The following is a 17,526-nucleotide window of genomic DNA, read 5'->3' on the forward strand; positions in this document are numbered from 1 at the left end:
TGGCACAATTCAACCAACAGCCTTCATTAGTATGTCCTATTGAGAAGATACACAGAACCGCTAACACCAACCTGGAGAACCTTTGCTCTGCTTTTCTGCTTCCTTGGAAGCTCTTTGGAGATTTTGCCTGAGTGGAAACCAATCTCATGGTGAGCTGAACTGCAGCTCTTGGGCATGCAAACCAGTGATGTGGGGCAGAACATTTTCCAGTGTTTAATTTTTCTGCAGAAAATTTTCTATTTCATAAGTTCATTAGTAACAATGAATGGATGCCAACTGCAAATACGACGTTAGGTGAGTCAGCCAGGTTCAGAGTTATAATTACTGTTTCAGGTGATTATCCATTGCAATGTGTGTGTCACTGAAATACATGTATATCTCTGAATGAAATGAAACTAATACAAAGTGACAGCAAGACCGAAGGTGCTCTAACAGCCTCTGCGGAGGAACCGAATGTCATTACAGCAGATGAGTGGCTGCTAACATGCCGGGCACATTTCTTTGGGTTGCTAAAATGCGCTGGCATGCCAACATTTTCAGGCCTTCTTCCCCTCTTTAAATCAAAGCAATGCACAGGAAGTGCATCTTATTATCTTTACATTTTAGACATATTCTAATAAAATAAATTGCACTGTATCACATTTAAATCACATCAAGTATGATTTGATTTGTTTCCTCCAAGATTTTGGTTCAAACACTCATAGCTGAGCATGGCTGTTTACTAAATTAGATGTGGGGCAGGATTGGCCCTGCAGACGTTCCAGTTCCAGTCTGTCTCACCCAGCAGAGCCAGTGGTGAGGGAAAATGATCTAAGGTGCCAGAAGATGTTTTGATTTTAAAAAATCCAATGCAAATTACCCCAAACCAGAGAACGTCTTTGACACAAATCCACCAAAACAAGATAGAAATGGACTCCCTTGTTCCACAGTCTGGTATAAGGAAAATCAGGAGAATCCAAGGTTTCTTCCTTCCTTCTTCTTTCTTTTGGCCCACCATGGCCCCCCATTCAGTCCACGGAGGCTTGGGCTCTTCTACAGGTCTTGGATTGCCAAACACCCCCATGGGAGGCACGGGGAAGGGAAGGCTGCCTTGCAGGGCAGGATGCTCACCTTCGTTCGCATGCCACCATGCAAGAGGTGTGGTGCATTAAAGACACTCAGAAGTACCCCAAACTGGAGGCTCCCCAGACTCTCTGCTCTGCTAGGCTGCAGCCAGCAGGACAGGAGCAGCAGGAGAAGTGACCTCCACCTCTGTCTGTGCTGGTATTTGCTCCATGGGCTTCTCAGCCCACCTAGCAAGGACCTCTTAGAGCATCCGGGAAAGTGGCCCAGGATATTTCATGTCTTGCTGTCTCCAGGAACCCACCTCCCGCTCACCAGAAAGGCAGCCAGCACATTCCTCCAGCAGGGACGAGGGCCCAGAGCCGACCACCCCCATCAGTTTCCGGCCTCAGAAGCAGGTTCTGGCTTTCCTGCAGTGTCGGGAGTACTTGCCCAGGGGCCATACGATTGCCCCCTTTCCCCCTTCCTCCGCCCAGGCACCAGTCCTCCTGAGCTCTGCCTACTCAGTGCGAGCGCAGGCAATGCAATGCTAAGCTGCTCCTGCTCCTGGCCCTCGCACTGAGGCAGCTGGGTGCTGGGCTCGGGGCCCTGAAGTCAAGGGACTCCACCCAACTACCCAGAGGGCGGCAGGTGATCAGCACGGCAGGTGCAAACTCCCTTCAGAAGACTGTGGGAGTCCGCAATTAACGCTGCACCTCCTTTGCAATGGTTCACACCTCATTTCACCTCCAGCCTCAGCTCCACGCTATACCAAGGCTTCTACATTCCCGATGTGCTAGAATAATAAAGCTCTTTGCCAACTATTATTTAAAATACAAAAACTCCTCTTGGGCTTGTATACTTTGCAGTGACTTAAATCAAGCACCATCACAGGAAGCAAACAGAAGGCAAGAGAACAAGCAGGCAATCCAAGGAACTAAAGAGCTCCCCGTAAAGATCCTGAGACTCAAGTCACTTTATCAGAAGACCATTAATGTCAGTGTGGGAAAAGTTCAAGTCGAAGTTGTATAACAAACTACCAAGATGGCTTTCACCTATGGAAGCTTTTGTGCATCCAAATGCATTGAACTTTGAAGGGATCATAAGATATGACGATATTTTGGATAAGGATGAGGGCCTGAAACTAGATCAAGAAATACAAGAACAGAGACTCAATATCTCGTGGTGGTATAAGGTGCAGATGCGATCAAGATATGCTAAAGATTGTAAAATATGGGGGTTTTATAAAGATTTAACAGCGTTTGATCAAGTGATGCTAAAAACAGATGAGAAAATGATTAAAAGAGTATATGATTTCTTACTAGACAGGAAAATGGAAGGGGAACAGGTTAAGGAAACTATGATAACATGGACACAAAATTTTGGGTATAATATTGACTTAGAAAAGTGGCAAAAGCTATGGGACAGAAATATTAAGGTAACTTTAGCAACTTCGTATAAAGGAAATTTATATAAAATGCTCTCTGGATGGTATTTGTCGCCAAGTCGATTAGCTAAGATGTTTCCAAATATGTCAAATGTATGTTGGAAATGTAAACATAAAGTGGGAACTTTTTACCATATGTTGTGGACCTGTGAAAATGCGAAAAAGTATTGGATTAAAATACATAAATGGCTTGAGGAAATGCTACAAAAACCCTTAGCTTTTAAACCTGAAATTTTCTTGTTAGGCATCATACCAGAAGATATTAGCAAACAAGAAATGTATTTGATGTTACATTTAATCACAGCTGCGAGGATTGCGCTTGCTCAATACTGGAAGAGTGAGGAATTACCCACCGAGGAACTGATTTTAAAAAAGATTCTGGACTGTGCAGAAATGGACAGATTGACTCTATCACTGAAGGAGAAAGAAGATACTGACTTCTATCAAATTTGGGACCTTTTTTATGATTGGCTGGAGAAACAGGACTTGGCTTAGATTTAAAGACGTTTTTAAATTTTTATAAATCGATTTGAATATGACTATAGAATGTTAAAAAAATATGTAGTAGGGGGCTGACCCAGTATGTCCGATGTATTTGATGATTGATGTTTTTAGTTTTAGTTTAAAATCTTAATAAAAATCCTTATTAAAAAAAAAAAAAAGATCCTGAGACTCCATGGACGCGGGGTCACGCCAAGCCCAGGTGCCAATCAAGCCATAGAGGGAGCTGCTCTACACACAGAGAAGGAGCTGTGAATCATTATTTTTAAAATATTCTGCTCCTTCACCACAGAGAATAGGTACTGTCTAAGAAGCAAGAGAAAAATTGCACTTAAAAGGCCATTTCCTCTGCATACATCAGAGGAAATCAACTTAGAGGGCCTTCAAGATGATTTAGTGGAAAATAAGCCAATGAATGAATCACCCTTGAAACTCCTCCAGCTCCCCTCACAATTGTGTTCATGTGTGGCACAAAATCATGTTTTCAACACAGTGGAAATGCCACCATCTTCATCAGCACGTGGGCCACACATTTTGCATTAAAATGTGTGGCCCACAGGCCAGGGCTCCGGCGCAGTTCCCCCAAGTCCCCCAGATCATAAAACACTGGTGTAACTTTACCAAGTTGCCCGTTCCCACTTAAGAAACCTGCAGCCCTGTTCCGGGGCGACTCCAATTCCCAAGGCGTTTTCACAGGCAGCCCCAGGTAGAGCACGGTGCTGCTGCTCCATGCCATCAAGTTGTCTCCAACGTATGGCGACCCCATGGAAGACACACCCTCGAAAAGGTCTTGCCCATGTTCAGCTCTTGTAAGCTCAAGACTGCGGCTTCCTTTATGGAAATAAGCAGTATTATGGTTGGATCCACTGGAGAAGGAAATGGCAACCCACTGCAGTATCTTTGCCATGAAAACCCCATGGACGGTACCAAAAGGCAAAAAGATGTGACGCCGGAAGATGAGCCCCTCAGGTCGGAAGGTGTCCAATATGCTACTGGGGAAGAGCAGAGGGCTAGTGCTAGCAGCGCCAGAAAGAATGAAGCGACTGGGTCAAAGCTGAAAGGACACTCAGTTGCCGATGTATCTGGTGGTGAAAGGAGAGTCCGATGCTGCAAAGATCTATACTCCATAGGAACCTGGAATGTAAGATCCATGAATCCAGGCAAGCTGGATGTAGTCAAACAAGAGATGACAAGACTGAACATCGACATCTTGGGAATCAGTGAACTAAAATGGACAGGAATGGGTGAATTTAATCCAGATGACCATTGGGTATATTACTGTGGGCAAGAATCCCTCAGAAGAAATGGAGTAGCCTTCATAGTCAATAAAAGAGTAGGAAAAGCAGTACTGGGATACAATCTCCAAAATGACAGAATGATCTCTGTTTGAATCCAAGGCAAACCATTCAACATCACAGTAGTCCAAGTCTATGCCCCAACCACTCGTGCTGAAGAGGCTGCAGCTGACCAGTTCTATGAAGACCTACAACACTTTCTAGAATTAACACCCAAAAATGATGTGCCTATCATCAGGGGGGATTGGAATGCTAAAGTAGGAAGCCAAAAGATAACCAGAATAACAGGCAAGTTTGGCCTTGGAGTACAAAATGAAGCAGGGCACAGGCTGGGAGAATTTTGTCAAGAGAATACGATGGTCATAGCAAACACTCTTTTCCAACAACCGAAGAGATGACTCTACATATGGATATCACCAGACGGTCAGCACAGAAATCAGATTGACTATGTGCTCTGCAGCCAAAGATGGAGAAGCTCTATACAGTCAGTAAAAACAAGACCAGGAGCTGACTGTGGCTCAGATCATGAGCTTCTGGTTGCAAAATTTAGGCTTAAACTGAAGAAAGTAGGGAAAAGCACTAGGCCACTCAGGTATGACCTAAATCATATCCCTGATGAATATACAGTAGAGATGACAAATAGATCTATGAAATTAGATCTGATAGACAGAGTACCTGATGAACTATGGATGGAGGTTCGCATCATTGTACAAGAGGTAGCAACTAAAACCATCCCAAAGAAAAAGAAATGCAAGAAAGCAAAATGGCTGTCTGAGGAAGCTTTACAAATAGCTGAGGAAAGAAGGGAAGCAAAAGGCAAGGGAGAAAGAGAAAGATACACCCAATTGAATGCAGAATTCCAGAGAATAGCTAGAAGAGATAAGAATGCCTTCTTAAATGAACAGAACAAAGAAACAGAAGGAAACAATAGAATACGGAGGACCAGAGATCTCGTCAAGAAAATTGGAGATATGAAGGGAACATTTCATGCAAAGATGGGCATGATAAATGACCAAAATGGCAGGGAACTTACAGAGGCAGAGGATATTAAGAAGAGGTGACAAGATTACACAGAAGACCTATACAAGAAAGAGCTTAACATCCCTGATAACCACGATGGGGTGGTCACTGACCTCGAGCCAGACATCCTGGAATGTGAAGTCAAGTGGGCCTTAGGAAGTCTGAGCAACAGCAAAGCTAGTGGAGGTGACAGCATTCCAGCTGAGCTATTCAAAATCCTAAAAGACAATGCAGTTAAAGTGCTACACTCAATATGCCAGCAAATCTGGAGAACTCAACAGTGGCCACAGGATTGGAAAAAGTCAGTTTACATTCCGATTCCAAAGAAGGGCAATGCCAAAGAATGTTCAAACTACCGCACCATTGCACTCATTTCACATGCCAGCAAAGTTATGCTCAAAATCCTACAAGCTAGGCTCCAGCAGTATGTGGACCGAGAACTACCAGAAGTGCAGGCAGGATTTCGAAGAGGCAGCGGAACTAGAGATCAAATTGTCAACATACTCCATTGATCATGGAGAAAGCTAGGGAGTTCCAGAAAAACATCTACTTCTGCTTTATTAACTATGCTAAAGCCTTTGATTGTGTGGATCACAACAAGTTGTGGCAAGTTCTTAAAGAGATGGGAGTACCTGACCATCTTATTTGTCTCTTGAGAAACCGATATGTGGGTCAAGAAGCAACAGTGAGAACTGGACATGGAACCACTGATTGGTTCAAAATGGAGAAAGGAGTTCGGCAAGGCTGTATACTGTCGCCCTGCCTATTTAACGTATACGCAGAGCACATCATGAGAAAGGTGGGGCTAGATGAATCTCCAGTTGGAATTAAGATTGCTGGAAGAAATATCAACAACCTCAGATATGCAGATGATACCACTCTAATGGCAGAAAGTGAAGAGGAACTAGACAGCCTCTTGATGCAAGTGAAAGAGGAGAGCGCAAAAGTTGTCTTGAAACTCAACATTAAGAAAACTAAGTTCATGGCATCTGGTCCTCTCACTTCCTGGCAAATAGATGGGGAAGAAATGGAGGTAGTGACAGATTTTATTTTCCTTGGATCCAAGATCACCACAGACTGGGACTGCAGCCAAGAAATTAAAAGATGCTTGCTCCTGGGGAGGGAAGCTATGGCAAATCTAGACAGCATACTAAAAAGCAGAGACATCACCCTGCCAACAAAAGTGCGTATAGTCAAGGCTATGGTTTTCCCAGTTGCAATGTATGGCTGTGAAAGCTGGACCATAAGGAAGGCTGAGTGCCAAAGGATTGAGGCCTTTGAATTGTGGTGCTGGAGGAGACTCCTGTGAGTCCCTTAGACTGCAAGGAGATCAAACAAGGAGAACAACCCTGACTGCTTTTTAGAAGGCCAGATACTGAAGATGAAACTCAAATACTTTGGCCACCTAATGAGAAGGAAGGACTCCCTGGAGAAGAGCCCAATGCTGGGAACAATAGATGGCAAGAGAAGAGGGGGATGGCAGAGGATGAGGTGGCTGGAGTCACTGAAGCAGTTGGTATGAGCTTAAGTGGACTCCGGGGGATGGTGGAGGACAGGAAGGCCTGGAGGAATGTTGTCCATGGGGTCGCGATGGGTCGGACACGACTTGGCGACTAACAACAACAACATGGTTGGTTTTCCTATTTGTCTTCTTTCTTCAAGTTTCCCTAGCATGATTATCTTCTCCAGTAGTTTTGCTTTCTCAAGATATGTCCAAAGTTTTGTCATTTTCATTTCTCGGGTAAGTTCTGGCTTGATTTGAGCTAGGACTCACTTTTGCCAGTCCAAGGTATTGGCAAATCTCTCCTCAATTTTCTTCCAGCCAGCTTTCCTCACTGTCAAGCTCTCATGCCAGAAGTAGTCAACCCATTGCAGAATACACTGCAGCACCTAAATGCACGGCCAGCACAGCATAGGCAGGGCTGCAAGCAGCATTACAGCAGAAGTCCATGAGTAGCATTTGAGTCGCCCAGTCCTCTTGAGCATCGAGGGTTGACAGTGGATCCTTTAGGTCAGGGGTGGACTTCCAGATGTTTTGGCCTACAGCTCCCATAACCCTCACCTTTGGCTTTGTGCACTTGGTTTGCTGAGCACTACTCACCAGAACAGGTTGAAGACCAGGCAAACAAAGGGAAAAGCCACCCACCAACCCTCCATCCGCAAGATCCACCTTCTCCAGATGGAGTTTCTGTCTGTCAGCCTTCATCCTGTCCCTTGCTATGTCCTGGTTTAGGACATCCACAGCCCCATCTGAATTTGATGAAAAAGAAGGATAAAGCGAAGTGCCATCCACATTTTTGGCAAGACCTCAAACCAAATCTCTGGGTGCCTCTTCCCAACACTTCCATGCAAAGGTGGAACAGGACAGGGGGCAAAACAGTGTCTTACTGGACTCCAAATGATAACTGCTAAGGAGCTGAGAAGTCATCCTCCAGATATTCTCCCCAAAGCAGGACAGGGGATATCTGCATAGGAGATTAGATGAGGCTGGGGACTTAGGGGCACAGATTAGAGTCACCCCCCCTTGAAGTCGAGGGGCTCCTCAGGGCATTGGACATTCCAAAGGCGCCAGGCCCTGACGGGTTACACCCGAGAGTACTTAGAGAGTTGGCAGGGGTTCCCTCAGGCCCGCTGGCCTCCATTTTTGAGACCTCGTGGAGAACGGATGAAGTTCCAGAGGACTGGAGGGTGGCATCAGTGGTCCCAATTTTCAAAAAGGGTAGTAGAAGGGACACGGGGAATTATAGACCTGATAGCCTTACATCCATTGTAGGAAAAACTATGGAAAGGTTCATAATAGAGAGAGATCTAGTGATGCTAGATAGGGAAGGGAGGCTGACAGCCACACAACAAGGCTTCTGCAAAAACAGGTCCTGCCAGACAAACCTTGTGGAATTCTATGACAAGGTTTCGAGATGGCTAGATGGAGGGGATGCAGTGGATGTGGTATACCTGGATTTCAGCAAGGCCTTTGACAAAGTGCCCCATGATATCCTGGTGGAGAAACTGAGGAGTTTTGGGATACACCAAAGCACTGTCCGGTGCATTAGGGCATGGTTGACTGACCGAAAGCAGAAGGTAACCATTAGTGGGGAATCATCGGGATGGTGGCCAGTGACAAGCGGGGTCCCCCAGGGCTCTGTCCTGGGGCCGATCCTGTTTAATCTTTTCATTAACGACATGGAAGAAGGGGTGAACAGTCTGCTGATCATATTCGCAGATGACACTAAAACTGGAGCAGTGGCCACAACTGAGGAGCAAAAGGATCTGGCCAGACTATGGAAGTGGGCAGGAGACAACAGGATGGTGTTCAATGTGGATAAGTGCAAGGTCTTGCACTTGGGGCATAGGAATAGGTGTCATGAGTACAGGTTAGGTGACAAGTGGCTGGAGAGCAGCACTTGTGAAAGGGACCTCAGGGTATTGGTTGACTGCAGGCTGAACATGAGTCAGCAGTGTGATGCTGTGGTCAAGAGGGTGAATGCCACCCTTGGTTGCATAGCCAGAAGTGTGGCTTCTAGATTAAGAGAGGTATTACTACCACTCTATATGACTCTGGTGCACCCACAACTGGAGTATTGTGTTCAGTTTTGGGCCCCTCATTACAGAAAGGATATAGCCAGGTTGGAGTCAATGCAGCGTAGGGCCACAAGGTTGGTGACTGGTTTGCAGGGGATGCCGTATGAGGCAAGACTGAGGGAACTGGGTCTCTTCAGCCTGGAGAAGAGGAGACTCAGAGAGGATATGTTGGCGACATACAGGTATGTGAGGGGATGTCACACGGAGATGGGTAGAGACCTGTTCTCCCCTGTAGAGGAAGGCAGGACGCCCTCCAACGGAGCAAAGCTCAGGAAGCCAAGGTTCCATTTGGATGCCAGGAAGCACTTCCTGACAGTCAGGACCCCGAGGGTGTGGAATGGGCTTCCACGGGAGGTGGCTGAGGCCCCATCGGTGCGGGCGTTCAAGGATAGGCTGGACATGCACATGGTGGGCATGTCATGAGCGGAGCCAGCTGGTGCTGGAGGTCAGACTAGATGGCCCGGGAGGCCCCTTCTGACTCGCTCTGTTTTCTATGTTTCTATATTATCATACAGGCATCAGAGAGCCATGACTCTTGGCCCACACAGGAGTTAAACTAAAACTGGTGTTTTGAAACCTGTGGAAAGGCTTAAAAATGTGTAAAAGAAAGAATCATGAAAGGTGAAGAACCAAGAAAATATCTTTTGGCTCCTGTGTTGGCCAGGATCATTTAGCTGCTGCCTTGTTAGGCAGGAGCTTCAGCTTGGCATCAGTCACTGCCTTTTGCAGAACATCTGACGACCATTACAAAAAATTAGCTGTTGTAAAATCTCTTATTTTCAGAAACCTTTAAATCCTGCTGGCAAAGAGCTTGCATTTTGCAAGTGAGAAAAAAATAATCCTGCGGGGGCAAGCTACCAAACATTGAAAAAAAATAGAGCAAAAAAAATCTCTTTGGTTTAGAGGTGTTCTTAATAAAGACAGCTATTCTAGCCATATTCTCAAATCACTCTCATCTTTGGATACTTTCCAACACTCACATACAAGTTTAGATTCTTTAAAGACACTATTATTGAATTCAGCAGCCAGCTGGGATGTTACAAAGAGAGAATTATTACATAAAGCCGAGAATAATGATCCACAGCAGAACCAGATGAAACAAGAAAAAAAGGGTTCCTACCTATAAAGGTAAATGGAGCAGCAGGGTGTGGGTAGGGGGAACTTGGGCAATGGCATTTTATTTATTAATTTATGGTAGAGTTTTACAGTCAGGTCAGATCCTGAGCTAGTGAAAATTGTGGGTGGTTTTTAGAATTGAAAGAAGAGGTGACTTGGGGTTGGGACTTCCCAATTTTATATTCTCACATAGCTTTCCAAATAGCCTGGATTCAGGCCACTGAGGGGTTTAACGATCCAAACCGGCAACTTAAATTAGGCCCAGAAATTATAGGCTACGAAGTAGTGCTTTGGCAAGTCCTATAAATAGAGCAGGTCGGGAGCGAGTTAGCCACATCCAGTTGTCTCTTCTAAGGTATGTGCCTCAGCCAGAGATGTTACTGCCGCCATCAGTTATTCAGTCAACAGTGTGGGATCGCAGGCGCAGCGCCAGCACGTCGCTGGGGAAACCCTGCTGCACCAACCAGCCTGGCTCTGCCTCTCCAGGGAAAGGGTGTCAGGGCACTTCCTCCAAGGCACTGGGCTGTCTCAGTTCCAGTGTGCCTGCCAAGGGGGCTGAAAGCACAGGAATTCAAAGCATGCAAAGGACCCCTAGAGGGTCTTCCAAGTCGGCACTCTTGGGAACAGCACAGCTGGAACACCTCCAGCCATTCAAGGCTCCTGCGTTAAGGGCGCATCACCATGCTATAGAACTCAGTGCACGGCCAGATGAACTTCAGTTCTGCACAGGCTATCGACCTTTAAAGCCCTGAATGGCATAGAAGCTGTCTCATGATGAGCCCTCCCAGATTTTACGTATTTATTAGATTTATGTCTCATTTTTTTTTCTTTTTTAAAGCACCCAAAGTGGCTTACATTATTCTCTTCCTGCTGCTCTCTCCATCTTATCCCCACAACAACCACCCTGTGAGGGAGGTTGGGCTGAGAGTCTGTGACTGGCCCAAAGTCACCCAGTGGGCTCCATGTGGCCGAGCAGGGACCTGAACCCAGATCGCCTGAGTCCCAGTCCTTGCTCTTAACCACTGCACCACACTGGCTCTGCACTCCTTAGAATAAGCAGGAGAGGATCTTCTGAAGACAGCAAAGGCTTGTGTCGGGCACAAGTAAAAGCACTTTCTTCTGTCCTGCTCCCAAACTGTGGATTGTGCTCGTTCAAGAGAGTGGCGCCACTCTCTCAGCTTTTGTAAAGATAGTGAAGGCACATTGATTTAATTTAGCGTTTCAAATTATGCAGCTGTTTTAATGTTTTGCCATTTTTAATGCTCTTGACTGATTCTTACCATGTTAAGGATTTATTGGTTTAAACGTTTGCACACCTTCTTGATAGCTTTTTAGAAAATAAAGTCGTACATCAGTGGGCCTCAATCTGCAAATTGCTCACAGCGCAAGGAGGGAGTGAGACTGTGCTTGGCCTCCTGTCCCCGCTGGGTGTCCCCTGCCCATGGACCAGCCCCAGAGGACGAGCCGTTGCCAAAGCGCAGCGGAGCAAACGTGACTGGTCGGCTGAGAGAAGGTAACAAAAAGCTACTCCACCTGGCACTTGCCATGAACGCAGAGGTCTGTCTCGTAAGGCCCGCACGGAGTACCGTCAACTACCCTGTCAGATACCAGCATAGGGGATTCCTTCCCGAACAGCGAGCAGTGCAGTTCACAGGGCTTATCTGGGGAAAAATATATATATATTGCAGTAACATTCACCTTAGTTAGCTAACGAGCCACAAAGCTCTCAGGCCGAGTCTGTGGGACGAACGTAAGTTTTCAAAGGAGAAATGCCATAAGAAGTCCTTTGACATGTGCGTTTACCCAGACCTGGAGACTAACCCCAACCCAGCTTCCCTTCCTGGGTCTGTAACCTGCAGGAGCTGCAGTTCCAAGCACTCTGCTCCTTAACACCTGGCAACAGCTGTCTCTGCGTCTCCCGTCCTTTCCTTCTGCCAAGTGATGCCCCTATTTAGAGAACCGGTTGGCAGCCTGCTCCTTTTGGCACAAGCCATCTTGAAGAGCAGTGCCCACAGTGGATGTGGTCCCCTGTCCATCCCTTGAAGGGAGCTTGTCGAACCTGCCGATGACACTGGGGAAGCTGACAATGGCCCCAAGCGTGAGGCGCTGACAACACTGAGCACTGGAACTGAGCTCATGCAGCTCAGGTCACTGAGCCAGCATAGCTCCGATTTCTGTGCCACACGTGTAAAGGGATGCCTGCACACACTCTCGCCTGATGGCTCAGCACACTCAACGCACTGCATGTGTTCACTGGTTCCCTTAAAACGTGTTGTCTCTGAGCAACCAGATTTAAGTTGAAGAATTTTCTGCTTCCACTCTGCCTCAGTCTGCCGAAATGCTGGGATGGTTGTTTTCCAAGCACTCACAACATACAGAAAATTGAACACATGGAGCTAAAGGGAGAGGGCCTTTGGTTTAGCGGCCCCCCAATGACATGATGCTTCTTTATAAAGAGTCAGTTGTCCCTGCTGCCCTATGCTATCTTTTTGGCACTGGTGAGTCACTTCCTATTTTCCCAGGCATTCTAGTAATTTTAAGTCTTGATGTAATTGGTTTTATTTATTTATAATGTTTGTATTTCACTGTTAATCTCAAAACAAACAAACAAAACACAATTCCAGAGTAGTTTGCAAAACATAACTGGAAAACTAGCTATTGCAATAAACAATCACAAGATACATCTTTTTTTAGTCCTGTATATTTCTGCATAATATATTTGCTCCATTGTTAATCCCTCAATTATCAATTGATTTAATCATTCATAATGCTATTATTAGAAAAAACTTAAGATATTAAAATAAATATGAGATATCAGTTGCTGATATATCTGATGTGATGAGATTTACACGTAAAACAGACTTGTCTCTGGAGTCAGGAACATGGAGAGATCCCCTGTACCCCTGCCACAGAAGGCACAAATTTGGGGGCAGCCTCACATAGTACATTTCCCACAAATTTATGCAAGATAATATCAGCCATGAAAGCAATGTGGACAGATGTGCATGTTGCAAAGGAATGGCTGGTGGCCAGTTGCTCCTGGCTGTGTGCAGCCAAGATGACAAACACCCATTCCCTGCCACATAAAGCACAAAGTGGTGCACGTGCCACAACATCCTGGAGCGACTGATTGTGGCTCAAAATCCAAGGGAACAAAATCCAACATACGGAAACTTACCATCCATGATAACAGCCGTCCAGTGACTTTTCTTCTTATTGGAATATCTGTCATGCGACTGGCACTGTTGGTCTCGGAAGGTGGGCACCCCTTTGGGGCAGGGCAAGTTTTCACAAACTGTGTGCTCAACACTTGCTCCCTGACAGTTTTTGCCCCCAGGTCCAGGGCTGTTAATGAACAAAAATACGAACCATGGTCATTTAACTGATAATATTTACAGATGCCCCATTCTGTGGTTCACTGGGGCTTTCATTGAAAGCGCGTAGTATCTGATGGCATTCAGACCAAGGCAAGGAGAGAATGGGACCTTGGATAGATCCAAACAGGTCCTGCTAGCAGAACTCTTTTCTGCTACAACAGGAAGATGATGTCTCAGCAAGGAGCTAAGGCCAACTAATGTCTCATGTAGCCTGACAAAGCTTGCAGTGTGAAGAGCTCGGCCCCTCTTGGAGGAACTGACTGGACCATTTATAGCCCAAAACTTCTGCAAGGCTAGGAAGATGGAATATCTGTTGGTGACTTATCTTCTCAGACATAAGATAATGATAAGACTGTGTTCTTGGGCTTGGAGAGCCCTAAACAAGGTATTGACTTTCCTACCCCCTCTGTTAAACACTGGAAGGTCTGAGGCCTGGAAGACATGTCAATCAGCCAGCTCTTAAAGCAGTTTTCAAAAGAAAATACAAACAACCATGGCCAGGAACCGTGGTAACAATAATATTCACAAGCACCCAGCTCAGAAAGATACTGAAAGCCAACATGTACAGCTAAAACCAACAGCAACAGAATAAAGTCTGTTTTATTTTTTAAAAATATCTACAAGCAACACGAAAGTTTTTAAGGCTTTGTCTAATGGTTTATAACAATGGAGCCAGTAAGCAATGTGTCCCAAAGAATCAAGATCAAGAAAACCCTCTTTCTACCCACCAATTTAGTTCTTCCCACTGGTGGGCATATGATCTCCAAGTCGGGTGCTGAACACTGCTCTCTGGTGTTCTCCAGCCATTGCGTGCGTTTTGGAGCTTTGCTTCCTTGCCTGCTGTGCCTCGCTTCCTAGCTTGCCCTGTTCCAGGGAGCCTGTTCCTTGTTGTGCCATCTTACCTGTTCCCAACCTCTGTTGACTAGGCTGCTGACTGTCAGACTCTGTTTTCTCTTGCTTCATGACCTGCTTTCAGGTCTGACCTTGGACTGCTTGTGATGCTGACCGGATATTGGACCCTGGACTTGCATTGCCTTCACTCCTATTGTCTGGGTCCTGGCGCATCTCCTTGGTGTCCCACACCCGGATCCTCACAGGCAGTGAAGCAGGGGTGGGCACTGCAGCAACCAGGAAGCCCTGCGTTACTGAGGCCAGTTCTGGAGAGAAGAGCTCGCCCTTCCACAGCTCTTCCTCAGGGCTCCCAGAGTGCTCCAGCAGGGCCTGGGATTGATCCTGCAAATGCTGAGGCAGGCTTCTGGTTGTGACCATCAGGTGCAGCCCCAGAGCTAAATGGAATGCCACATACCAAGCAAAACTCTCTCTTAATGCTAGAAGGGGGTGAACAAGAGGGGATGGTCACAGCTTTTATTCCCTGCTTGTGGCTTCCTGGAGGCTCCTTAGCTCCACCAGGATCCAGAAGCCAGCTGCAAATCCTTAAAGCTTAGTCTTGTTAAAGAAAGGGAAGCCAGCCATCTAAGGTCTGGTGTAAGCCTTTTACTGGTCTGAAGTTTGTGGTTAACCCAGCTACTGTATATGCCAGCTTATAAGATGACCCTTAAAACCGGAAATAGTGAGGCAAAAAGCGGGGGGGGGGGGGGTTATATGCTGTGTGGGGAAAAAAACATCATACAGGAGGACCCCCATATCTATAGGGAATAGGTTCTAAGTCTCCCAGTGGATACCTGAAACTGCAGGACCCCCATGCAAACGGAAAAGCTGCAAATATCTCCAGTGAAAAACTGGGTATCTCTGGGGACTCTGGGGGTGCCCCGCTTTTTGCCTTGACACTAGCCAGCCTCACTCATGAGCTTTGTCTCTCAGTGGATGCAAAGACTAGAGATATTCACATATTTTCCCCTGAAGATATTCCTTCTTTTTTGCTAGGGACATGCCCACACATACCAGTGTCTAAGAAGACCCTGGCACCCAGAAGTAGTGAAGCAAAAATTGGGGGTTGCCTTATATGCCCAACATATGACAAACACTAGGAAGACAGCCCAAAATACTGACCTCATGTTTGCCACTAAGCTCTGTCGCCCTCCCTGATTCTTTATCCATCTATAGTTTGTAATTCCCTCTTAGCACCCACACTCATTTCTTCATCTTCCTATATGCTGTTGGAACAGTTGCCAAGTTCCGCCATCAAAAGTGGCTGAATGACACTGTGAGGGACGTGATAAGCAACCTTGCTAATACAAGGAACTGGAGGGAATCCAAACCCAGCTCCTTCCTGTCTCAGATGCGACATATGAGGGAAGATCAGGCTAAGCTGCCAAGAGCTAATCCTTGTTATCTAAGCCAGGCCTAAAACATCCACTCTCGAAATCCTCCTCAGCCAGACAGAATTTCCACCACTGCTTCCACTGTGCAGCTGCAACCGACCCCCCTGCATATCTGCCTCGATCTGCCCCCCAATGCTGGGGCCAAAGGATTCCTCACAAAGCGCTGACCTGCTGGGAAAAGATGCATTCACGCAATCACATTAGGGAAGGACTGTGAAACAGAGCAGCTATGGCTGGACCTCCAGGCCATGCTCTGGGGCCTCCCAACCCCGAAGACTTCCCACAGGGGCTGACGATGGGCACACCAGCACACTCACGTGCATCGGTGCCTGTGTGAGCAACCCTGCTCACCACGGCGCTCATCCTCCTGATTTTTAAAGGCATCTTTATAGCTAGCGGCTGGCCAGGCAGATGCACACTTGGTAATGGCTGTGCGTTTTCTTATTTTCACTTGGAAAATGTATTATCTTCTCCCACTGCTGCTCCCAGGAGCTGCTGCTCCTTCCCAAGTAGAGGTGTTTAGTACTGGGGCCACAAAAGTGGGTGCCCCTTTATTCTTGTAGTGAGGATGGTGCCATGATTTAAGTGAGTTTACCGGACAAAAAGGCAGGTGCTCAGAGCATTGCCTTCTTCCTTTGAAAATAACCAGAACAGGCAAACAGGGCTTTTCTCCTCTAAGAGATCAGCAGTGCTGGAGCAGCTGTGAAGCACGTAGGTAGGGTGGGAAACGCGCGTGCTTCACAACTGCAGCAGCACACCTGCCTGGCCGACAACATGGCCCCTGCCCACGAGGGCCCAGGAGAGCCGCGAGGGCGCTTGTTAGGTGGGAGGTTCTGGCCTGTGGGGACCATCCCTGGCAGCTCTGGCTCAAAGGTCCAGGCAGCAGGTGCTGGGGGAGACCTTTCCCCTGAAGGCCCGGAAAGCCACAGCCAACCGGAGGAGTTGGAAGAGCAAATTTTTCCACCTGGTCTAAAGAGTCAAGGGGCTAGCCACACACGTAAAATGGCTAAGGAAGCAAAAAAGGAAAACTCCTGAGAAGTAGTGAATAGCTAAGTGGCAGAGCTGCAAATCAGGCCTGCCCCCCCGCAGTTCAAATGCCACGTCTGCCGTGAACCCTGCGTGGAGACAAGGGCACTCGGGATTAGCACCAAGGTAGGCATGGCTGGCATACTGAGCCCGACTCTCCCCCTTCTTGCCCGAGGCTCCAGAACACCAGACCATCCTTTACCATGCAGATCCTTATTGGCACATTGCAGCTAACAAGACAATGCAGCTCCAAAAACCCTCTAGGAAGCTGCACAATAAGCCTCTGTTCATGCCAAGAGTGTTGAGCCCAAAATGGAAACTTCTTCCCAGTCCATCTGCCTTGCTCCTGCTGGTGAAGGGCCAGCACAAGAGACCATGCAAGTCCTCCAACTGGGCAGCTCATCTCTCCCAATGGGAGAGGCCAGCGGCTCTCCCTCCTCTCCTGGGTCCTCTCCCATCTCTTCAAAAACATCTTTGCTCTCACAGTCACCTGGGGAACTAGAGGCAATGACTGTGATGGGGTGTCAAAGGCTCCTGCCCCCCTTGGATCCTTCTGCCCTCCCACCCTCACTTCATCGATGTCCTCCTCAGAAATTGCTGACCCTTGGAAAATCGGCAAAGCGTGAGTGCCGGACCTGCTCGTTACAACTGGGCATCTGCCGGGGGCCCACACACCCAACAGGGGCCAACTGACAAGGGTCCCTGGAGTTGCTTTCCCCTTCCTCAACCTGCTGGTTGACCTCCTCCTTGCTCTGGCCCAGAGGGAGGAGCAGGAGCTGCCCGGCCACCTTGCTCCCCGGCTCTCGGCCCAGCAAGCGAGTGTTAGCTCCTTTTGCCCCAGC

The 17,526-nt window shown here is 47.2% G+C and overlaps 1 protein-coding gene across 1 annotated transcript in view; it reads right to left on the bottom strand.

Moving 5' to 3' along the window:
- Window positions 1-17,526, bottom strand: part of ADAMTS17 (ADAM metallopeptidase with thrombospondin type 1 motif 17) — a 187,330-nt gene that overhangs the window by 54,004 nt on the left and 115,800 nt on the right. The window contains exons 12-13 of the mRNA XM_044444944.1: window positions 13,178-13,344; window positions 11,533-11,660 (exon numbers count right to left, since the gene is read on the bottom strand). Of these exons, the coding sequence (XP_044300879.1) occupies window positions 11,533-11,660; window positions 13,178-13,344 (295 nt within the window). The remainder of the gene's footprint in view (window positions 1-11,532; window positions 11,661-13,177; window positions 13,345-17,526) is intronic.

Source organism: Varanus komodoensis, unplaced genomic scaffold (genome assembly GCF_004798865.1).
Source record: "Varanus komodoensis strain SLA01 unplaced genomic scaffold, ASM479886v1 scaffold46_3, whole genome shotgun sequence".
NCBI classification, from domain to species: domain Eukaryota; kingdom Metazoa; phylum Chordata; class Lepidosauria; order Squamata; family Varanidae; genus Varanus; species Varanus komodoensis.